Source organism: Pseudopodoces humilis, chromosome 4 (assembly GCF_049639895.1).
Source record: "Pseudopodoces humilis isolate 2021_Gansu_Grassland_sample_001 chromosome 4, ASM4963989v1, whole genome shotgun sequence".
Lineage (NCBI taxonomy): Eukaryota > Metazoa > Chordata > Aves > Passeriformes > Paridae > Pseudopodoces > Pseudopodoces humilis.
The window spans coordinates 68690266-68713707 of NC_142203.1; the positions used below are offsets into that span (position 1 = coordinate 68690266).

The window sequence follows — 23442 nt, forward strand, 5'->3', positions numbered from 1 at the left end:
GCTTATCTGGCTCTCAGAGCCTGAAATGCTTGCTGGATTTTCTCTGTGGATGAGCTGGACACCCCTGCTGTGGTTTGTACGCAATGGTATCCCACTGTGACCGTGGGAGTGAGCTAAAAGGTACAAGTCAAGCTTTTGGCAGCAAGCTCCGTGGCTCCAAAGACTGAACAGACGCTACCAAGGCAGCATCCCCCCTCCTAATTCCCTTCCAGATCCTCTTCTCAAATCCCATTCCCCTCCCAGCGGCAGCAAGGGCACTTTGCAAGGAAAGTGCCCCCAGGCTGGTGAGTCCCCTTTACTAGCAGCCTAGTTCCCACAGGCCATGCGCTGCCAGCAATAGCTGCAGCTTTTCCTAGGAGCTCTGTGGATGTGATTAGCTGGAGCATTCCACCCATGGGGATCACTCTCCTGGGGAACCTTGGTGTCTCTGTGGGGTGATTTCATTGCAGACAGCCTGCTCCCAGCATCCAGCTGTCTCCAGTGCTCAGAGCTCTGTTCTCATCATCCGGTGTCTCTGAAGGCAGGGAGCACACTCATCCCAGTGAAGAGGTGTCCCTGTCACTGCAGTGGTTGGGGTTCCATGGTCAGCCAGGCACTCTCCTTACTGTCTGCTTTCCTGGGAAGATGTGCAGCATCCCGGGTTTGCTGAGTCCTGGGTGCACATGCTGGCTGCCCCCTGTTGCTGCTGTGGGATACTCAGGGGACAGAAGGCCAAGCTTATCTGATAGGACAGTGACCTGAGTCTGGGGATTTGAAACAATAGGAAGCTGTGGGTCCCCAGAAATGCCTGCAGAGAAGCCACAAGACCTGTAAGCACACCAGACTGAGGCTAGCTGGACACAGCTGTTTAATGAATGTATCTCAATACAGATAGGGAGTTGCAACCCATGCACCCACGGCCGCCTCCTCGCCATGGCTCTGGCCACATCTTGGACCTGGCATCCAAAATATCCCCATTGACGCTCTGGCCACATCTCGGACCTGGCATCCAAAATATCCCCATTGGCCTGGCACGCCAGGGTGGTAGAGGAAGATGTCGTGGCACTGGTGCGCCTCCTGGTCTTGCAGTAGGGGAGACCCTGGAGAGGGGAACTGTGCCCTGGCTGGGGGAAGGGGGTTGACTGGGATGATGCCCACAGGGCACTGGGGATGAAGATGAGGGAGTGACCAGGTGGCTGCAAGTGCAGCCCTGGTCTGTGTACACCTCGGGGCCTCCTGGCTGACCCATGGCAAGCCAGGCAGGGAGAGGCTGAGGGTGCTGCAGGAAAGGGATTAGAGGGGCAGGAGCAGCTGCTGGGGCTGCCATGGGACCTGGCAAGTTGGAATCCCAACTCCTGGTGTTTTTGGGGCAAGGTTTCTGGGCTTCTTGCTCCTTCATCTGTGGGCTGAGTGCATCTATCTACCATAGGGCTGCCAACAGGCAATGCTTCATCCCTGCAGCTGACACCTGGGGGCCACTGGGCTCTGCCTCCTCCTCCTTACCACAAGCACTAATGCTCCCAGTGAGGCAAGGCTGCCCACTTGATGTGATGGGTAGAGAGGGAGACTGAACAGGGCTGGTGTGGGACCGGAACGGCAAGCAAATGAAAAGCATCCCTTGGAACTAGGGGTACAGGAGGGGATGAGGAATGCAGGGGAGTGCTGCTGGCAAGATCAGATGCTTGGAGAGGAGGGGTTCCCCTACATCTGACCTTGCCTTCCCATCCATCTGATGCATTCTGTTACCAGTGCTCCTTCCTACACCATCACTGTTGGCATTAAATAGTTGGTCACCAGCAGGGAAGGGTTGAGCCATGCTAGGGAATGGTCTCCCAGACACAGCCATGAGTTGTGCATGCAAGAATGGATCTACTGGGCTCCAACCCCTGTTGGAGTAGGGCAGGGATGTGAAAGACCCCAAAAGGAGTCAGCCACATCCCCTGAGGATCCACCATGCTGATGAGCTGAGACGATGCTTGCTGCAGACCTGTGGGTGCTGCCTGTGTCACGCTGAGGCTCAGCTGTGCTGTCCCATGGCGCTGTGGGAGGCTGGGGGCACATGGGTGCTCTGGGTTCTGCTGTCACCCCACAACTACGCAGCGCAGACTCTGCTCTGTCTGCAGATGCCTGGGTGCTGTGGGGACAGGGATCATGGTGGCAGCATGTTCCCTGCCCCTTGTGCCCCATGGTGACCCTGGGCACAGTGGGACACCCTTCCCCACCATGGTCCCTGCAGGGCTCCGAGGACAGTGGGGACACGCCCTGCCCCGCCCTGCTTCCCACACCAATCAGAGACCCGAGAGTCGCTCCTGCTCTCTCAGCCAATTAGAGCCTGGCAAACATCCTCTTCACAACCAATCCAAGGGGGAGGCGGGGCAGAGGACAGCCATGGCCACTTCACCTCCAGCCAATCAGCACTCAGCTGTGCCCGTGGGGGAGGGTGGGGCAGGTCACCATGGCGGGCGTGGCACCACGCCCTCGAGGCGCGGCCGGGTCTAGGCGAGGGGCTGCAGGTGCAGGGCTGCGCTGTTGGGGCGTGCGGCCAGGATGTAGGCAACGTTCTCCCGCAGGAATCCGGGCCAGTCAATGCTCCTGTGGGCAGATGTGGGGTCACTGGACACAGCACTGTGTCTCCCAGAGTCTCCCCCCAAAATGGGGGTGTCTACCACCTCCCTAACCATCCCTGCTTTACCTGGTCTCCTCCTGCTTTGCGGCTGGCAGGATCTTCTCTGGGCTCTTGCCGTTCCTGCTGCTGGCGGGGCTGCCTTCTGATATGGGTCCCACATGGCTGATGCTGTGGCAGGAAGGAGGATGCTCTTCATCCCCGCTCCTCCCCGCTCCTTGTACCCCAAATGGTGGTGGTGGGGGAAGAGGGTGCACAGGGCTGAGGGGCCATGGAGGAGTAGGTGGCAGGAAGGGGGGGCAGCCATTTGTGTGCTGAGCCCCTTTGGTAGGTGTTGGGACTGTGCTGGGAGCTCTGGCTGGGATATCACCCCTACACCGAGGTGGATACCCCCTCACCTGACATTGCAGGACAGCATCTCCTTTTGGTGCTTGCGGAACCAGGTGTGCCGGGCCTGACGGCACTCAGCCTCCCCAATGAAGCCGTCATTGTCCAGGTCCAGGGCCAGGAAAGCTGTCCGTGCTCGCTCCCGCTCCTTGGGTGTCAGCAACCGCAGAAGGGCATTCTAGGAGGTCAGAGAAGCAAAGGTGGAGGATTCATCTCATGGGAACCTCCCTCCTTATATTCCCAAAGCTGTAGGGGTCTCCACCCTGAGTGCCATGGCCAGGGGTGCTGGCCATGGGAGTCAGTCCCAGGTGCCACAGCCATGGGCATCAGCTGTAGGGGCCAGCTTTGGGTGCCATGACCATGGGTGCTAGTCATGGGCACTGACCTTGGGTGCTGTGGCTGTGGGTGCTGGACCCAGGTGCCACTGCCACCACTGCTGGCTATAGTAACCAGCCCTGGATGCCGCAACCATACCTGCGGCCGTATTTTCTGCAGCAGCTGGATGGACTCATGGGAGAGGAAGTCCTGCCACTCGATGTGCCCTTTCTTGTCAGGGTCCAGGGCATTGAACTGCAGGGCTGCCTGCTCCTCCTGTGCCTCGGGCATGGTCCGCTCGAACTGCTGCTTGTGCACTTGGTGTTTGTAGTGCAGGAAGTCATCCAGGGTCAGGCAGCTCTCTGCAGGGGACAGATTGGCTGTGCTGTGCCCAGGAAGGAGGGGGGATCCCCCTCCCCAGCTGCTTCCTGCAGCCATCTGGGACCCGCCGCATGGAGGGTACACACCTGGAATGATCTTGCAGTTCCTCAGGGTCTCCATCAGGCTGTACATCTCTTCCTCTGTCAGCAACAGATTGAGGTTGTCCTGGGGTGGGAGGCAGAGAGGAGCCATGAGACAAAGACATGGGGTGGAGGGAGCACATCTCTGCATGGCAGCACCAGGATCTCTTGAGGGGACAATCAGAGAGATGCTGTGATCCCAAGGGACACAGTGGGATGCACTGGGATAGCTCCACACCCCCATGCTTTGCCCATTCTAGCTCTGCTACTGCACATCTCTGCTGCTACATTCAGCATCTCATGTGCCCATGGTGTCACATTCACATCCCCCAGCAAGGTCCTGGGGAGCTGGCTGCAGGGGTGGGGAGGTGGCAAAGGGCCACTGTCCCCTGTTTCTGACGATCCCATCAGGCCAAGGTGAGTGGTGGGACCTGGAGGGCAGCACATCCCCCATTGCCCCACACCAGGCTGTGAGGTAGAACCCTGCTCATGTCCATGTGGGGCACAGTTCCCTGGGGAGTACCCACCACCCAGCAGCAGCCTGGTGTCCCCACTCCGGGCACTCACGCAGTAGTAGCAGCTCCAGCCGGTCTCGGTGTGCGCCGTCTCTGTCACCTCCACGGCGCTGTCCTTCTGCAGGTATCCCATGCGGCGCAGGCAGCCGTCGTGGTACACCCGGTGGCAGATGCGGCAGGGGAAGAGGCTCTCGGCTGTCCACACCTCGCAGATCTCACACATCTCATCATTCAGGATCTGGGGAGGGATGGGCAGATGCTCAGCAGAGCAGTGTGGGCAGGGGCTTGGCTTCTCAATCTGGGCAGTGCTTTGCAGGTGGGGGTGGATGCTGAGGGGCAGAGAGGAGGGAAGATGGGAATGTGTGGGGCTGGCATGGGAAGAGGGCGTTGTAAGGGACATGGCTGGTCAAGTTAGAGGATGGGGGTGTGTTTTTGGGGATGAATGGTGGGTGGTGCTGCAGAGTTGTAGGTTCTCTGCAGTGTGGAGTGTGTGGGTGGATGGACTGTAGGGCAGAACATTGTCTGGCCTTTAGGGTTCTAAGTGTCCATGGATAAGATGTAAGGTTTTCCACACATTTCCATTTCCACTTCTAAGGAGATACTAACCTGGGCATATTATCTAGGTACCCTGAGTAATTTAGGCAGTGTCCAGTTAGACACTGGACACTGCCCCAGGGCAGTGGTCACAACACAAAGCCTGGACAATACTCTCAGGCACGTGGTGTGATTCTTGGGGTATCTGTGCATGGTCAGGAGCTGGACTTCACTAATCCTTGTGGATCCCTTCCAACTCAGGATGTTCTATGTCTTTACAGTGCTATATAAGGCTGTAGGTGGGCTGGGGTGTAGGCTTGTTGGGTGGGTGGCTGTATGGGTAAGGGTGTGGATGGGTAGGTTGTAGGATGGAGAGAACGGGTGGATAAGCTGTTGGGTTGTAGATGAGCAGGGATGTAGGGGTTGCAGGTATGGAGGGATGGCTTGGGTTGCATGCTGGTTGACTGTAGGTGGACTAACATGTAGGTCAAATCGTCCTCTCTTCCCCAGACCAAGAGCTGTCTGTGCCCAGCAGTGACTTCTCCTTTTCAAGACACTCCAGGGTCCCTCTAGGGCATGTCTGAACAGTTGCACCCCCCTCCCAGTATGGCACCTCCACCTGCCCAGCCTGGCCACTGGCAACCTACCCCACTGAGCCACCTCCATAGGGCTTTGCGAGACTATCGCCGCCTGGCAAATACTCAAGTGCTTGCACAGCCCTCTGCACCTCCAGCCCTGTCCCCATCCCTCCACACTGTCTCTGTGGTTCCATCAGCTCACCTGCTCCCTCTGCTCCAGGCTGATGTCCGGGGGCTCATCATCGTGGAGCTCCCTCTTGGGCCGGATGAAGGCTGGTGGTGTGAACCTGTTGGCCCGGTCAAACTCCTCTGGCTCCACGCCCCGGCCATCCCGCAGCCGCTCCCAGGCTGCCTTGCTGGCACTGCTCTCCTCCGGCTGGGAAGGTCCTGCCAGCGCGTCCTCCTCTCCCTCCTGCACCTCCTGCTCCAGCGTCCCCTGGCGTGCGGTCCCCGCCTCCGCCCGACGCCGTGTCGATGGCTGCTCCCGCAGCCCATCCTTGAAGGCTGACACGGCCAAGCTGACCTTCTGCACCCTCTCCACCGTCTGCCTCCTGGACATCAGCACCCCCATGGCTCTGTGGTGGGAAGGAAGGTGCTATGTCCCTGACCCCCAAAAGGGTGTCCCGGTGGTTTTCCCCCAGCTGAGGAGCAGCAGGAATTTTCCCCCAGCTGCATGAGGAGCAGCTCAAGGCAGGGAGAAATGGAGTCTTTGTGACAAACTGACCCCGGGGTCATGATGGTGGCTGTGGGGAGATGGATTCCTGTCCGTGGAGGGTCTGAGTGGGTGGGGGAATGAGACAGAAGGCAGGGAGATGTTTTGGGGGTGCCTCCCCACTCTTGCTCTATCAACTCCAGCTCAACAAGAAACACATCCATCCCCTTCCCATGCCAGATCAGTAAAACCCAGAGGGACTAGGACCAGCTGTAACCCTTCTCCTTGTGTGCATCTCCTTTCTGCCTTGAAGACAGCCTCTGTAGTCAGTCAAGGGTGAAAGATGTCCTCCCTGCATCTCTGCCCAGGACTAGGTGACAGCTGAACCCTCACCTTCTTTAAATTCCTCTTCACTCAGCTGCCTTTCTTGCACTCACCTGCTTGTGTGTGTGTGTCATCTGTGATCATTTGGCACCCTGCATCCTGCAAGGAGCCATGTGGGGAGGCTGGGCCAGCCATAGGAGGAGTGTGAGGGTACAAGAGGGAAGTGGGGCAATGTATGGGATGGGGGGCACATGGGTGCCAAGAAGGATGCTTGGCTTCAGTACCAAGGGAAGATCACTTTAGAATAAAGTGGGGAGGCCAAGAACAGCAGTAATAACAAGCTGGACTCTGTCTCACTGGGTGTCAGCTGAAGCTGAGGAGAAGCAGAATTTGGCCTCCAGCATTGTGGGGCACAGGACCACCCCACATGGGTCCGAGGGCTTCCCTCGTGCCATGCTGGGGTTGCACTGTGGAAGACACTGCCCAGAGCAGTGGTGGAATCACCATGTCTGACAGTGTTTAAAAACAGCGTAGACATGGCACTTAGGGATGTGGTTTACTGGTGGCCTTAGCAGTGTTGGGTTAATGGTTGGAGTCAATGATCTTAGAGGTCTTTTCCAGCCTTAATTATTCTCTAATTCTGTGCTGCAGCAAAGAGGCACTTCCAGCTGGTGCCCAGGGACCAGGAGGCAAAGCAGGGAGATTGGAGCAACAATCTCCCGCCCCGCCAGCCTTGGCAGGGAAGTCCCCAGGTAGCAGGATAATTAGCAGCACGCGTGCACACCGCTGGGATCTCACTGCCGGCGGGAGGACTCGACACCGTGGGCACTGCTGTGGCAGGGAGCCTGGTCAGGGTAATTACAGGTACCCCGCAGCAGCAGGGCCGAGCGGAGCGGAGCAGAGCATGCTGGCAGGCGGCAAACACCACTGCGTGCACACGCATGTGATTTCCCAGCCTCTCCCCACCACCGCGGGACCATCTGCCTGCAGATTCCCACGCGCTCAGCCGGGTATGCAACACGTGTGGGCCCTGTCCTGCGTGTGAGGGTCCCAGCAGCGTGCGCGTGTGTGGGCTGGGGTATTTGCACCTGTTGGCCGCAGTGCCTGGCTCAGAGCTGGTGCCCGGCATTCTTCAGCTCCTGGGGCTTTGCAAAGGTGGGAGCGGGGCAGAGCTGGAGGCACGCGTCCAAGCCACAGCAACAGCATCTCTGCGGCTGTGCCAGTGGGAAGGAAAACACCTGGGTGTTTCTACCTCCTCGCCGTGCCACCACCCTCTGCCTGGCTGGCTCAGGATCACGTCTGCCGTGGTCAGGATCAGCTCTGCTGCTGGGCAGCATTGCAGCTCTGCCTGCGAGCGAGAGAGTCGGAGAAGTCACAGGGAAATCCCGCCCAAGATCTGCCTTTGTAGGTCCCTGCACCACCGAGCCTTGGCCTCCAGATCCACCACCAGATCCAGGCCTACTCCTGCCCAAGGTATGGGTAGAAGCAGGGAGGAGAGGGTCCAGAGGGGATAGGCTTTCAGAGAAGAGTGAAAAGAGGTGTGTGGCCCACAGCACGCCAGTCTCCCTGTTACCCACACTGGTGTTCCTCACCCCAGCATGCTGGCAGCTTCTCCCCACAGTGCTGCTGAGCTCTGGGTGCCCCAACCCCACCCACCCTGCAGTGCCTTGGGGCAGCCCAGGCAATAGAAGGGTGGCTGGTGTGTGGACTTGCCGTATTCCCCCCCAAATATGGCTCCCCTGTGTGTTCATGTCATTGTCACCCACCTGCACTGTGCTGCTGCTGCTGCAAGATCCCAGCCCACCTCTGTTTCCCGTCCTCTCCCAAGCCTACCCTGAGTGCCTTCTGCCACTGTCTACTGTGTGCCTGGGGCCTGGACAGTGTCACTTCTATCACGACTTGTGTCTATTCTCAGCTCTGCTGGCCTCCCTGCCCCCCCTAGTGCTGCACACCTGGACCCCGCCTGCACATCCAGGGCTGAACGGCTTCATCCTGAGCTCAGTCTCCAGACTCCACTGCCTTTCCACAGGCCCCGTTGCTCCCCAGATACCCCAAACTTGCTCTACACTCTCCAGACCGCTTTTTGCCCGTGCCCCATGCCTTGCCTGGCATTGTGGGATGGGACTTCACCCACACATAGAACCTGGGATGACTTGGGGTCCTGACAGACTTTGGGAGCCCTCCTACTCCTGGGGAGAGAGGACCAGGGGCAGTCTTGCCTCATAGCAGCCCAGACACCCGAGCATCCCCTGTGTCCCCACATGTCCTTGGGGGAAGGTGTCTCCAGTGCTATTTGTGTCCACCCCCAAGGCATACAGAACCACCACCTGTCTCATTGTGACCTAAGAGGTGCGGGGGCCTCGACCTTGCTGCCAGGTAGCACTGCGGGGCTATTTTTAGGTCGCCCCCACAGAGGAGCTAAATCTGGGCACAGGCAGGAGCTGCCTGCAAACACCCAGCTCCACCAAGCCCTGCCAGCACTGGGGGCTGTCACAGTGGGTGGTGGGAAACTTCCCAACCCCTTCCCTTCCCTTGCCCCCAGACCTCTGCACCCCTGCCCTGATCCTTGGGCAGCACCTGTTCCACTCACTCTTCTCCTCCGGATTTGCTCCTTGCTGCTTCATTCCTGCAGCAAAACACTGAGCCAGAAAACACTTCATCCTCTTAGTACCCATGGACACATCTTTCCCAGCTTCACACTCCTCTCTGTGTGGCAGAAACTGAGGCATGGAGGCAAGGCTGGTGTAGCTGGAGTGAGGATTAAGCCTGTGTTAGGTGGGAATGGGGAGAGAGCTGGTGGCTAGCATGGAGGCACCCCAGGAGAAGGAAACAGGGCAGAGCATCTGGATGCAAACAGAGCCAGTGGTCCCTGCATGGCTGCAAAATCTCTCTGCCATGGCAGAGCACACGTGGCTTGTGCTGGGGTTACGGGGTGCCAGGTTAGTGGTGGGTGTGGGGTGGCGGGTGACACACAGGTGGGCGTAGCGTGGCGCAGCTGGGGCGGTGTGGTGGCTGGGAGTGCAGGATGGATGTGTCGGGAGCAGCATGGGGGCTGTGTGTTTGTTAGGATTGGGTGTGTTATAGGGTGGAAGAGGTGCGAGGGGTGGATGTGTTTTGGGGTGGATGTGCTACGGCGTGGCTGGCAGTGCAGGGTGGGTGTTACGGCCCACGGAGGGTGGTACAGAGGCTGTGGGCATGGGGTGGGTGGTGGTGTTGGGTGCGGGGATGTTGCAGCAGCTGTGGGAGTGGGGTGGTCTCTGTGGCAGCTGGGGGTGTGGGATGGGTGCTTCTCAGGGGCCGGGTGCAGGGTGAGCTGTTGTGGTGTGAAGTGGTGGCCTGGGGAGATGGGGGCGTGGAGCCACAGGGTCTGTAGCACTGACTGTCACCTACCCCACAGTGTGTCCTCGGTGAAAGGCCCTGCCAGCAAATGAAGGGTCAGCAGATGCTTGGACCCTTGAGCAGGGTCCACAGCACCCCCTGTCAAGGGGATGCATCAGGGGTGTGCAGAACCCCCTCAGGTGCCAGGAGCAGGCTCCCAGATCAGGGGTAAGGATGCGCCTGGTCCCCACAGGCTGCCAGGGGGCCAGGCCTCCTCCCTGCCCTCACCACAGGCTGCAGGGTCTTTTGTCTGGCAGTGCTGTGCCTTACTTCGAGCAGCATTAGGGACCCTGGGGGCAGAGGGGTGAGGTACCAACAGGCAGGAGAACCCTAGGACCTCAGAGGCTATGGCAGCCTGGTCCCAGGGCTCTGGCTGAAGGGCATGAAGCAGGGCTGGGAGGAGCTGCCATGGCTCTGCCATGGCTCTGGCACAGCTCTGCACACCCTGCCAGCGGTGAGGGGGACCAGGCTGCAAAGGCAGCAGGCTCTGCTCAGGGGGCATAGCATTCCACCTCCTTGAGCTGGCTGCAGATGGCCACGGGGGTCTGGCAGCATCCCCTTGTCCCCTCTCCCGGGCAGACAGCACATGCTGGAACTGTGGCACTGCTGGGACTGCTGCTGCGAGGTGATCCATTTGCCATGGGGCAGGGAGATCTGTGGCTGATGGTACCCTCCCACCCTCTGCAGGGCTGTGGGAGTCCAGTGGGGATGTTGGCCAGGGGGGAGGGGGCTGTGTCCCAGTCTTGGGGACACCAAGGTGGTGGCTGTTCTCCCTGCTGGATCAGGTTGCCCGTCCTGCCGCGCTATGACAGATTTTATAGGTGTGTCGCACTCTTTCATCCCAGAGGGGAATGAAAATGCCGTGACAGCAGAGTCCCTTCCTCTGCAGCAGACACAGCTTCTGCCCAGCTCTGCACTTCTCCTTCACTTCTCCCTCCCCAGCCCCTCTCCCCAGTACCCACAGAGGACCCCAGTGCCTGGACAGGACCCTCTCACCCCATCCTCATCCCCACTCCCAGGCATCCCATCCCAGGAGCTCTCATCACTCTCCCCGGCAGCAGGATCCCGGGGACACCCACCGAAGGGTGACACAATGTGTGGACAGCCCAAGCTACGCACCCAGCAAAGCACCCACAATGGCAAAAATACCCCACTTACCAGGATCGGGGTTGGTCTGGGAACACGAGCCCTAGACAGCAGTCCACACGATGTCCATTGCCGCTGCTTCTGGCCACGAGCCCCTCTCCAGCCGCGGGTGCTCACCGCATGCCGTGCCCCGCGTGCAAACCCCAGTCAGGGGATGGAGCGGCGAGGGTGGTACCCAGGAAGCCAGAGCCCTGCACTTGCTGCTGGAGGATGCAGGAGGCAGGAGATGCTGGGAGCGGATGCCTGTGTCTAGCGCAAGCACACACACACACACACACTCACACACACACACACTCACACACACACACACACTCTCTCTCTCTCTCTCTCAGAGGAAGCAGGGAGCTTGTGACTGGGGCTGAGCAGATGCAGCCTGGTTTGCTGTCCCTGTACCAATTGCTGCCCGAGCCGTGTTAAAAAGCTCTCTGAGAAGCGAAGATTTTTTTTAACCGGGCTGACGTGTGCTGGAAGATACCAATAAAAGCTTTCCCTGCATCTCCTTTGGCCCCCTGGGTTGAACCGCCTTTCTCAGAAAAAAACCTCAAGGATTACAGAGGTGGGACTGCATCCAAGGATGAGCAAAGGTCTCATCTGCACCCGCTGTGGGGTCTTCCCCAAAGCAGTGCCCCAGCCAGAGGCTACCTGCACCTGCTTTAACCCATTGCCTGCTGGTCAGTGTTGCAGGCAGGCTGTCCTTCCCACACTATGGTGCAGCAGGGGCACAGTGGCTGCTGGATACATGCAGACCTGAGTGCCCAGTTCAATGCAAAATCCAGGGGTTTTGTTCTTCTAGTCCCCAGGACTTGATATATCACCTGAGTGGACACCAGCAGGGTTGGGGGCTCATGGGGGGTTTGAAGGAGATGATGGGGCAGGAGGGAGGATGCTGGTGGGGAGACAAAGGCACAGCTCTAATGCAGCACCTCTGAAGGCAGAGTATCTGGTCCACATGTATCCCCAGCTGCCCCACATCAGCTTGGTGGAGATGGTCACTCAGCCCCCTTACACCTTACTGGAAGGGGATGCTGCTGGTAAGGGGCTGTGCTATCCCCTTCAGGAATAGACAGATCTACACGGGGATGATTTAGGGTGAAACAGACCCTGAGCCCCCCTAGGAACAGCTTCCATGCAGGCTTGGGATTTGTGCTGAAGGTGAGAGCAGAGGGGCTGGGGCAGTGCGGATGCTGCAGGGCTGCCCAGCTCCTTGGTCAGGCTGGACACAGCAGTCCTATTCTTTCTAGGGCATAGGGAAGCTCTGCTCAGCCCAACTGCACTGTCCCCAGGACACTGCCTGGGGAGAACCCCTCATCCCAGCCTGACATCCTAGCCCTGCCAGCCCCCTGCCCTCTACTATAGGGCAGATCCTATCAGGCTCCAGGTCTGCCAGCCCCACAGAATAGGACAGCAATGAGCAGCAGTAGAGAGGCAGGGACGTCACCTTTCCCATACAGAGAGGGTGGAGAGCATGGAGTGGGAGACCTGGGATTAAGAACCATTTGACAACTGAAGCTTCGTGGCTTCTGGAAGATGGCCAGCACCATCCCTGAGATCTTCTTCACCCCGAAGAATGCAGCATCCAACAGCCCTGGAGTGCTCTGCATCCCCAGGAGCAGATCACTGGGACAAGGGAGCCCCGATGGGGCCAGGTTCTCACATGCTTGTGCCACATGCTGGTGCCAGGATGATTCCTGACCCTTGACTGCTATTCCACATCCTGTGCCAGCCCATCCTAGATGCATGGGCACTGACACTGATCCCTCAATCCCCACAGCTTCATTACAGACCCTTCCCATGGCTCACTTGGGAGTCAGCTGAGACCATCTGCAGCTCATGTCATCTGCAAACAGATCCAGAGGCTGGGAAAGGCAGCATCTGGGTGCTGTGCTGGGATCTGAGCCGGTCTGTGGCTCCCTTCCCCATGGCTGGGGATGCACAGAGCCAGGCTGGAGACAGGATTTATCTGTTTTCTGCTTGTGGATGTCAGGTCCTGTCTTGCTTCACTCCATCAGCTGCAGGAGCCTTAGTGGAGCCTCTGGGTGCCCTGCCCTGGCCCAAGGTGCCTCTCTGTGCTTCATCCCTCCTCAGGAATGCTTCCTTTTAGGGTGAATCACATTTTGCATTATTTGGCCTGGGGAGCATGGTGGAAACCTGTTGGGATGGCCATGGGATGGAGAAAGTGGATGCCAGCTGTAAAGGAAGCCTGCGGGAAACATCTTCATAGACGAACCTTGGCCCCAGAGGACTGGAGAGGAGTGTGTGAGCAGGCTGTGAAAGCTTTTAGTGCCTCTGTGGTGACGGCTGTGCCCTGGCAGTCCTGGGGCTGAGTGCAGTGTTTCCTGGAAAAGCAGAGGCAAGGAGGAGCTCCATCCCTGCTCCTGCTCTAGTTGCCAAAGGCCTTGGGGATCCTGCTGTAGGCAGGTGCGCTGTCCCCCAAAACGAAAGCTACAGCCCACATCCTCTTCTGCAAGGACACCCTGTGCCAGATTAAGGATCGTCTCGCACCCTTTGGGGAGGAGGAGGACAGAGTCCCCTGTCCTCTCTGATAAGCCACAGCGTGGTTGGCTGCTCACTGGAGCGGCGCAACCGGCAACAGGCTGGGGAAGCTCCTGACAGGGAGCCGGCAGCGCCGGTCTGCTGGAGGAGGGCTGCAGGGGCGGAGGTGAGAGCTGAGCTGCAGCGGGAATGTGCATTTTCGTCAGCTCCTCTCCCCGCTCCCAAATCTCGCATGACGCCCGCGTGTAGGTCCCGGGCTGCCGGGGCAGGGCGGCGTGTGGGCCCACCACCTGCGGCTGAGAGCGCCGCGCTGCCCCGCCGCTCCCTCCCTCCCTCCGCCCGGCCGGCCCCCGGGCTGCCGGCACCCCGGGGGAACGGGGGGTGCCCCTGGATGGAGGGAGGGAGGCAGGGAGGGAGGGGGACCCGAAGTTTTGGCAGGAGCAGCAGCCCCGGCGCGCCTGCGCGAGCCGGCGTTCCTGCCAGCCAGCGGGGGGTGATGGAAAAGAGAACTTGTCAAAATAGCGAGGTATCTTTTTTCAGGAGATTGCAAGTTTGGCTGATGGAGATAATAGTGTTGATGCGCTGCAGGGAGGGTTCGGAGAGGCACCGACTCGCCTCATGGCAGCTGTTTCAGGAGGGAAGGATGATACCAAAATCAGCATGAAATCGGATAAAAACTGGCTGCCTGATGGGCTGCCGTGTCAGACTGCAGGCAGAGAATGGCAGAGCATCTCCCATCACCTGGAATAAACGGTGCAAGAGCAAACTTGTGAGTGAGGCAGACCATGCCTGGCTCCCTCCACAGCCCATGCTCCCCATATGTGTGGGGTCCATGCAGAGGAAGGAGCTCAGGGTCTTACCCATGGAGCTGCTCCCAGTTGCAGACATGATCTCTCTCTCCACTGGCAACCAAACAGGAAACCTCCTGGTGCTGGCTGCAGACAGCACCTCCCAAGGCCACCTGCCGATGGCTATCCTTCATGTCAACTGGACATTACATCCCTGCCCCTGGACATTCACACAGGTTCATTGGTGGCCTCCACCACTCCTGGTCATCAGTCAGGGGCTGATGGCTGTCCATCATGTTCCCACATCAAGGCCAGATCATGGACACTGCCCTTCACTCCCTACATTGATGGAGCTGTCCTCTGGTTGTCCTCCACTCTGACAGCTCACCCATCGACCCCCACAGCCTCCAGCTCCCTGCAGCTCAAATCTGAGGGTGGAGGGGAGCTGTAGCCCTGTGACACCTACCCCGAAGGTTTAAACCTGCTTGCCTTGGGGAGCTGGATCCTGGAGAATCCTAGGCTGCTCTGATACCTTCCCTTTCCCAGTCCTGTCCCCACCAATGTCCCCCACCCACCAGGTGTGTGTGTGTGTGTGAGGCTGCAGTGCCATTGCCACTGCAAATTGGTGATGGGGTGGTGACTGCTCCATGGTTCCCGCTCCCTGCATTCATTCTGCTGTGTTTTTTGGGATGGTGATGGGGACAGGGATCATCCTGGCTTTTCCTGGACCTCAGTAGCCAGAGTGCCCTAAGCAGGAGCTGCCAGATGGTGCCCAACATGGGTGCAGCCCTTCCTTTGGCCCCCATCAGCAGCCACACAGTAGCAAACCCAAAGTAGGTTAAGACGCTGCGGATGCTGGCTGTGTGCCTCACGGCTGTGGCACCGAGCTCTTGTGCTCTCAGTTTTTCCCTCCCATCCCAGAATACAGAGCTTTTGCCGAACAGCATTTCTGAGCAGCCCTGTTTACACTGGCAGGGTGCAGGGGCTGGTTTTGCTAGTTTTGTTGGTTTTTGCTGGTTTTGCCCCCCTCCACCTCCCCAACTCCCCCCAACAGCTTTTGTGGTACTCAAAATTCCCCCAATACAAAAGCCTACAGTAGAACTTGTCTATCTTTTTTCAGTCACACAGGACTGGGGAGTTTGCAATTGAGGTCTGTCTGGATTCACAGCACAGTTCCAGCTGTGGCATGGCCAGGTACCACTTTGTGTGGATAGGAGGAACCCCTCCTTTGTCCAGCTCCAGGTCTGAGGTCCCACTCCAGCCTGATCCCACAATCTCTCCTGGAGTATGAGCACATTGTGCTTCCCAAGGTGCTTTTAGTTCCTTCCAGAGCCTGACCTGGTACAGAGCTGAGTGCTGCTTCCTTCTCATCCTCATCTGTGCTGCCATTCCTACCTCACTGCCACATCTCCACATCTGCTGGGCTGAGCCATAGCAGCCCCAGATCTGTTGGACATGCATCTATGAGCAGGCAGTGCATCCTACCAGCCTCTCCAGCTGCTGGAAGGAGAAGATCCAGCCGAGGTTCAGAGCATCTATCCTCTCACTTGTCCACTTCCACTTCCAGAGCTGCATGCTACTCTCTTCTCCATGCTGTAGTCCTGCTGACACACTTTGGCTGTTCCGTATCCTACAGGACCTGGCTCTGAGAAGCCTTGGAAAGAGTGTGAGGTGCTCAGTACCCTGTTCCCTTGTGCAGTCATTTTCCCACATTGCTCCTCCATAAGCTGCCTTCATCCCCATGGTAAAGGAGAAAAGCTGATGCAGACAACTGTTAGGACCTGGGGAGGGAGTACAGAGAAAGTTCTGACTGTCTGAGTGCCAAAATGTCCCATGATGAGCTGGGGGGAATGTTCAGGGGTGAGGGAAGCAGGGACATGAAGGAGGTGGGAGGAAGCCAGCAACCCATTTTGCCCAGAGGATGTACTCCAGGACTTGGATCTGCAGGAAGGTGATCCCCAAGCTTGTGCTTATCTTGGGATGCCCTTCCTTGGAGTGGCAGGTCCCTGCAGAGCAGCTGGGGCAGGGAGTCATGGGTCTTTCCATCCTATTCCTGCAGCCAGAGGCTTGCCAAGCATGGCCCTGATGAGATGAGGGTGCTCCCGCTGGACAGATAATAGCTGAGCAATTTAGATCTCTCTAATCCAGGAGTAGCCTTGCAGGCATCAGCTAAATGACCCTCTTCACAGGACCACTCTGGCCAGCTCCCAGACAGAGGGCATCCCACCCGGCTTACCCGCTCTGCTCCACCTGTAAGTCCCAGAAAATTTGAATCTGACCCCACGAGTCTCCAGGGACCCTCCTTTCCTAAGCAGGGACATGGGTGTAGTCAAACAGTGAAGACTGGTGCAGACTTGTCCCCCAGGACACTGGTGGGCTGACACTGGTGGGCTCTGGAGAGAAGATGACACCTGGGAATAGGGAGAAGGATCAAGACTGTGTTGGTGGGGGGAGTGCTGGGTTTGGACTGCGGATGGGTGCAGGGTTTGGGTTTGTAACCCCACAGCACCTTGCAGGACATGCACTCAGCCCCACAGGAATGCCAGCCCTTCCTGCTGCCCAGCCATCAGCCTGGCTGTCACCCTGCAATGTCACCCATCCCCACCCCATCCTCTATCTCTGCCACAGGCTGGTGGAGCATCCTCACAGAGAAGCTTTTCAAGTGGAACGGAAATGCCTAATGAAGGCCGACTTCATTAACCAGGGCTGTCACTGGATGATTGCTGCCTTCCTGAGCCACTCTGTGAGCAATGAGGCTGTGGGAGAGGAGACTCGAGGAGACTCGAGGAGAGGAGAGGAGAGGAGAGGAGAGGAGAGGAGAGGAGAGGAGAGGAGAGCAGAGGAGAGGAGAGGAGAGGAGAGGGTCCAAATACACCCGCCCTGCTGGCAAGGGCACCATGATCTGTTGTTTAGGGAGCTGGGGACAAGCAGGCAGCCCTCAGGGCTGGAGGCAGAGCCCATCTGGCTCCAGAGGAGAGTGGCTCTCCCTCTCCCTCTTTTCCCTCTCTGCTCACATAGCTCCTTTCCTGTCTTCTCTCAGCTGAGAGCTGTGAGTGCTGGATCTGGCCATTGAATCCCCCTGGGGCACAGCTGGGTCCTGTTCTAACATGCAGATGGGACCTGGTGTGACCTGCAGTGATCCCAGACTTCTGGATGCTGCAATCTGGACAGGGGCATGGTGCTTGCAAGTGGTCCAGCAGGCTTCACATTGCTTTTGGCATCTCCATCAGCCCCATTCCCATACTGCAGCATCCTACAGACTGGCTTCCTGAAAAAGCTCCCTCTCCAAGCCTGGAAAACCTTTACCCATGTGAGGGGCTGTGCACGCTCCCTGTCTTCCCTCTTGGGAACCTCCAAGCATCCCTGATGGGGTGATTTGGAACAGCCCCGCAGAGCATCAGAGCCCCAGCATGCCACTGCCTCTCCTCTTAATCAGCTAATTGTGTGTTTGGGGTTTCAGGCAAGGGCCCCAGCCTGGTGTTGCCATACCAACCACATCAGCTTCACTTTCAAACATTTACCAAGCAGGCTTGAAATGTGGAGGGGGGGTGGTGAATTAAAAGAGAAGAGGAAGCCAAACAGAGGGTTGATGGGAGGGGAGAGAGTAAAAGGGCTGCCTGTGCCTCTTTCACTACCCCACGCTGAGTCCTGCAGGGCAGAAAGCTCTGATTAAAACAGCTCTTGCTGGGACTCAGAGGCTTTTTGGGGAACAAAAAATGCCCAAGTCTGCCTGCTGAAGACTGTCTGGGGCACTACTGGGGATGAGATCATATTGGTTCCTTCAGCAAGGTGAGGGGAGGGCTGTGAGATGAGGGTTCCCAGGGCCCTAAGCAGGATAGGGGATGGGTGGTGGGTGCTGGTTCTGGGGCCCTATCACCCCCAAAGTTGGCTGAGCCGGTGGTGCAGGCAGCTGGTGGGGTGGCTTGGTGGAAGAGGTTAAAAAAGGTGTCTTAGGGTTTGATGTGGGGCAGATCTTACAGCTCAGAGGGTCCGTCCCCTCTTTGCCCCCAACCTGCTGTCATCCCAGAGTACAGAGCAGGACCCCTGCTCCCAGAAGCACTGGCCCCCCTCTGGCATGTGCCTGCCCTGCTTTCTGGAGCTGTCTACCCTGCTGCCTGGCTGTGATCCTGCCCCTCCTCTCTTCCAAATCCACATCTTGGCCCCGCTTGACCTATCTGGATCGGCCCTTCCAGCTTCTCTGGCCCTGCAAAGCAGGCTCTGGGCTGCTTTTTCATGCTAGCACTGGTATAGCATGAGCCCTCCTTTGCCTGCCAGCCCTGCTGCAGCCTCTCAGCAGTGGCCTGTGTGATGCAGGCAAGGGAGCTGCCCCAGGAGGGGAAATGGAGGCGGATGTGTGTTCCTTCTCCTGCTCATCCAGCTTCCTCTGAAAACCCATTTATCAGATCAAAATTTTATACTCTGAGCCATGCCAGAGCCCAGAGAAGAGCAGATTTCAGTTACTTGCAGATTTTGGGCAAAGGAGAGCCATGGCATGGACAGGAGACATCAGCTGCTGCAGGTACACAGGGGAGATGGTAAAGAGGTAGAGCAGGTCAGAGAAAGGATGACATACAAGGAAACCAAGGTTTTGAGGATGATATGTGGCCTTTTTGGCATCCTGTCCCTTGGGATGGGCCTTGCTCTGGCATCTGATTGCCTCTGCCCTGTTCCTCTTCCCCCCCAGCATCCCCTGCCTGGGCTCTGACACCCACCTGAGTGTCATGTGAGCCTGGTGGCGCAGGACCATGGCCCTGGCTGTGGAGCAGAGACAGAAAGTCTCTTTTTCCTTTTCATTCCTAAGGCTTCACCATGTAGTACTGCTTCCCTTGAAGCCCCCCTGTTCCTCCTCCTCTGTGCTGAGCAAATCTCTCCATCCCTTCACGCTGGCGATGTGGCTCAGCTGTGAATCACTGTGGGCAAGGCTGCTCCTCAGGAGTTTCTTGGTCTCTGGAGACAATCCCATGCACCCTGTGCTGTCTGCTGGCCATGCACCTCCTCCCTGCCATGCTTTGCTCCTCAGAGGCCCCAGCTCTCCCTCCAGTGCTTGTGGAGGGAAGGAGCTGGAAGAAGCCTGCTTCTCTGGAATGAGCTCTCTCCTTCCTCTCCCAGGCCTCTACGCAATCTTCACATGCCCCAACAGCCAGCACCACTAGAAACTGTCTCCTCAAACTTATCACAAGGGTTTCAGGGACCTTGTGCCATGCCCAGTGGCCTGGAGGACCCTGCCCACACCACAGCTCCTTCCCATAGCCTGTGGATCCCCTGCGAGTTCCCTGTCCCACTTGTTATTTCTATGGTGACAAGAGCTGCTGAAGTGGCCATGGTCTGTGGGATGGCTACTGCAAGCCTCAGGCTGGGAGCAGACGCAGAGGTCAGCAGCAGGAGTGCAGCCCAGGCTTTGCAGGGCAAGCTCTGGGATTGCCCGCACTGCCTCAGGCTTTGCAAGCAGCCTGAGACAGCTCAGCCATCACAGTTAGCTTATCAGCCTCACTGAGTGGCCCAGATGGCTTTCTGCTGACAGAGTGCAGCCCTGGCAGCTCTCATCTGATGGAGATGATGTGTGGGCAGGCCTCCTGCTTCCTCCTGTACGTCCTCAGGGGCTGATGTGCTCAGTGCTGGGTTCTGGGACTCACCCAGACCTTGCCACTGTGCGAATCTGGGCATTAACAGGGCAGGGAGGCAAATCCTCCCTCTCGGGGCTGTGTGTGTGCTGCTAGCTCCATGGATGGAGCAACCTGGGAGGTCTCAGTGGGATACCCTGTGCCATTGGGCAGGATAGCCTGGTGTATCCCTCCTGGATCCTCCATCCTGCCCGTGGCTTCCCCACTATGAAGACAAAAGACCAGTCAGGGGCTGGGACAAGGACCTCCCCAGTCACAGCTGTGCCACAGCCACCAGGACAGGCTGTAACCTCCTAGCTGCTGACTGCTTTGTCACAAACATCATGCTTTGTTCTCCGTCCTCACCATGTGTCTTTTTGACAGGGAAAAGCCTCCAAGCCATTATTCTTGGGCTGTTCTCCCCTGCAGATTCAGACAGAGATGGTCAGTGTGACCGCTGTGCAGGTGGCAGGGAGAATGAGTGTGGTGTCCCACGACCCTGCATCCCACCCCAGGAAGCTCATATGTAGCACATATGGGCCTCTGAGTGCTGGACACTAGGCTGTTTTTGGGGCAGCTATGTCTGTGAGTTTTACATCTGCTTGCAAAGTTTCCAACAGCTTGATTTACTGTAATTCCTCTGGAAAGCAACTTTTGTGATTGCTAGCCTGGAGATCTCAAGCTGGACTTAAACAACAGGATCCTAAAGAGGCCATGAATAATTGAGCCTAATAAATATTAATAACTGTGGCAGGGCATGTAATTGCACGGAGTGTTCTGGAAACACAGCTCTTGAGGCAAATGTGCACTCTCGGCAGGCTGGGGCAGAGCCCAGTTAACACTGGTGCTGCCAGGCCATGCAGAGCTGTGCCTGGCCACCAGCCCAGCCACCCTTCCCTAGGGTTAGTGGTGGCCAGAGGCAGGGCATGCCGGCCACTGTGTGAGTTTTTAGCTGTCTGTGTTTAGCAGAGGGTCTCTCTCCCATAACCTGATCTCCTGTTGAACATGAGCAGACTCGCAGCGTCTGCTGCATCATTTGGGCAGGGATGTTGTCCGACTCTGAGCTATCCTCATCCCTCAGGCATCCTGGGACATCCACTCCAGAAAGTCCTGCCTGCAATCATCTACAGGCCATGGGAGGAATGTCCCAAACTGAAATCAGTCTATGGTTGCTCCTGGCTCTTTGTCCACAAATACTGGATCATCTGTCTGTGGCCAGATTTCAAACAGGACTGTCCCATGCATTGCAAAAAATGGATGCACTGCAAAATCTGGCTCCCAAGGCCAAGTGATGTCAAGAAGGCACAGTCTAAGTCTAACCTAAGAAGTCCTCCAAAGCTGGGATGAGTGAAGACAAGACCAAGAGAAGGGATATGCATGGATTTTCTATTTGTGAGAGGACAGTGATGGAGAGTGCATGTGGCCACCTCTCTTGACTGAGGCATGTCCTGCAGGGAAAGACTGAACTTGTCACTTGAACCCTTTCTGAGCCATTGATCAGAGCTGGAGCAGATGCAGGATCCTGCCCAAAGTAGCTGGGATTTTTGGATTAAGTGTAACAACAGAGCTAAAGACAAAACCCAGCTCTTCCTGGGGTGCTCTAGTCCCTCACCAAATCCTGTGCTGAAGCAATGCTCACCCTTATGGCTTTGCCAATACCTGATCAAACCCAGCATTTCCCAGTCTTGTCTCTGCTTTTCAAGGCAGATGAGGAAAAGCAGTCATGAAGGAGTCACCAGTGCTTGCATGGAAGGGCTCAGTCTGCTGCAGTGCTATGGGTGGGTTTGGAACATGTACGTGAAGGCTTTGCCAGAGCTTTCTGGGTGCTGTGATTCAGAGTGGGGGCCTTGTGGTCCTGCTCCTTTGCAAAAAAACATTGGCTTTGCTACCTGATGTTGAGGGTGTGATGAAGGCTTCTGTATGGCATGCAGAGGAATGGAACAGAAAAATCCCTAAGCTTAGGGCAAGAGCAGGGGGTAATTTGAGTAGGATGTTGTCCACAAGTTTGCTTGAAAATTGTGGTGCTTGGGCAGCTGAAGGCCTGTGAATGCTTGGCAAGGGTATTGTATCCTCTGCAGGAGCTTCTCCCACACTGAACAAGTGCTTCTTTTCCCCAAGCTGCCTGGCTGTTGAGACTGCATCTTGCAAATGCGGTTTCAGACAATAACAGCTTGCAATTATGCAGTGCTTTCAAAACCAAGATATCCTGAATTTTGTTAACGTCTTTGTATAAAACTAGCTGAGGCTGCTTTTGGGATGCAAAGCTTCAGCCTGTGCGGAAACGTCGCAGCTGGATCGCCCAAATCTTTATTCTTTTCTGGAGATGGATCATCCTGAAGGAGATTTTAGGACGTTGCTGTCTGGTTGGGACATATTGCCTGGGCTCAGCCAGAGCAGAGGGTGCACAGACGCGTCCTGTGGTTTGTGACCCCCACTTTCTGTGATGGCTGTTGCAATGTGGGTTCAGGAGGAGGGCTGGGGATTATCCATGTGGGAGTCAAAGGGGTCTGTGCTCTCTGGGGGCAGAGAGATGTGACTTGCTGAGGATCAGTACAGGAAGTGGGAATTGCTGTAAGACCATTTATGGGGCAGCATCTCAGAAACCATTTCTCAGCATGCAAAGGGCAGGCAAGGATTTCCCAAGGGAAAGCTGTGCTGGACTCCAAGGGTTACCGCCAGGAGCTTGAGAGCTGGTGGAGGGCGAGTCATGACTGAAGCACCTGGTGACTGACACAGGGCTTTCCATCAGCAATGGGGGTACCCACAGGGGATGAACCTTCAGCCAAGCAACTAGACGAGGGTGTCTGACAGCTGACACAGCCTCAGTGCAAAGGGATTAGATAAATGTGTACACCAAGACCCTGAAATTCATCAAGGGGGATGCCAAGTGCAGCCCTGAGGTGCAATGAGCCCATGCAGGGAGCAGAGCACGGAGCAGCAGCAATGGTGGGAAGGACCTGTGTGTTATCATGGACACTGGGCTGAACGAGAGCCAAGAGAGCACTCTTGTTGTGGAAAAGGGAAACCACATCCTGGACTACATTAGGAGGAGAGTGTCCAGCAGATTGAGGGAAGTTATTATCCCTGCTCCTTGGCACTGGGGGGAAGCACAGATCACAGAAGCTATTCTTGAATTGTTCCTAACAGCAGCTCCTCCTCAGCTTCCTCTGTTGATACCAGGAGGTGAAAATACAGATGATGATACAGGAGTTACTGTAGAAGCAATAAAGGAACTGTAGTTATCCTGAGGCACTTGGAGCACCTGCTTGGGAAGTACATAGTATTTCCTAAGTCCCATATAGTTCAAATGACACATTTGGAGAAACAGGGATCTTTACAGTATGATATTACCTTGTCTTTTGGATGAAAAATTAATGAAAATTTGGCTTTGATGTGCCTGGAGGTTTTTTCTGTGATAACAGATACCCTAAAACATAGGAATTCTGAAATGCTTCCAGTCTCTCTGAGTCGCTGTGCAGTCACTCTCCAACTGAAAGACAGTAATACTTCATCTGCTGTACTGCTTTCAGGATGGAAAACTGCTTCAGCTGTAGTTGAAAGTGTGAAAAAGTGAGTGGTCAGCAGCTTGGCTGACCATTGCTATGTGCAGCCGACAGTGCTGGAGCTCTTTGAGGAAGCAGGCAGCAGAAATCAGTATTAGCCAGGGGC

At 56.9% G+C, this 23442-nt stretch overlaps 1 protein-coding gene across 2 annotated transcripts; it reads right to left on the reverse strand.

Moving 5' to 3' along the window:
* Positions 1-861: 861 nt before the first annotated feature.
* On the reverse strand, positions 862-11288 carry PHF24 (PHD finger protein 24). 2 transcript variants are annotated; one of them, XM_005528026.3, is made up of 8 exons: positions 10905-11288; positions 5595-5967; positions 4333-4518; positions 3772-3850; positions 3464-3666; positions 3001-3167; positions 2672-2773; positions 862-2571 (listed from the first exon to the last, which is right to left on the reverse strand). In XM_005528026.3, the coding sequence occupies exons 2-8, from the start codon at positions 5961-5963 to the stop codon at positions 2475-2477; spliced, it is 1203 nt and encodes a 400-aa protein (XP_005528083.1). In that variant the 5' UTR covers positions 5964-5967; positions 10905-11288; the 3' UTR covers positions 862-2474. The 2 variants fall into 2 exon arrangements, with proteins under 2 accessions (XP_005528083.1, XP_087910413.1); XM_088054287.1 differs by having other exon boundaries at positions 862-2592.
* Positions 11289-23442: the final 12154 nt, after the last annotated feature.

Bases quoted from the DNA above. Each gene is read 5' to 3' on its own strand.
- PHF24 (XM_088054287.1), bottom strand. From the start codon at position 5,963: ATGGGGGTGCTGATGTCCAGGAGGCAGACGGTGGAGAGGGTGCAGAAG. The intron at 2,774-3,000 runs GTGAGGGGGTAT...TTCCTGCCACAG, and splicing joins ATGCTGTCCTGCAATGTCAG to CATCAGCCATGTGGGACCCA. The intron at 2,593-2,671 runs GTAAAGCAGGGA...TGCTGTGTCCAG, and splicing joins GCAAAGCAGGAGGAGACCAG to TGACCCCACATCTGCCCACA.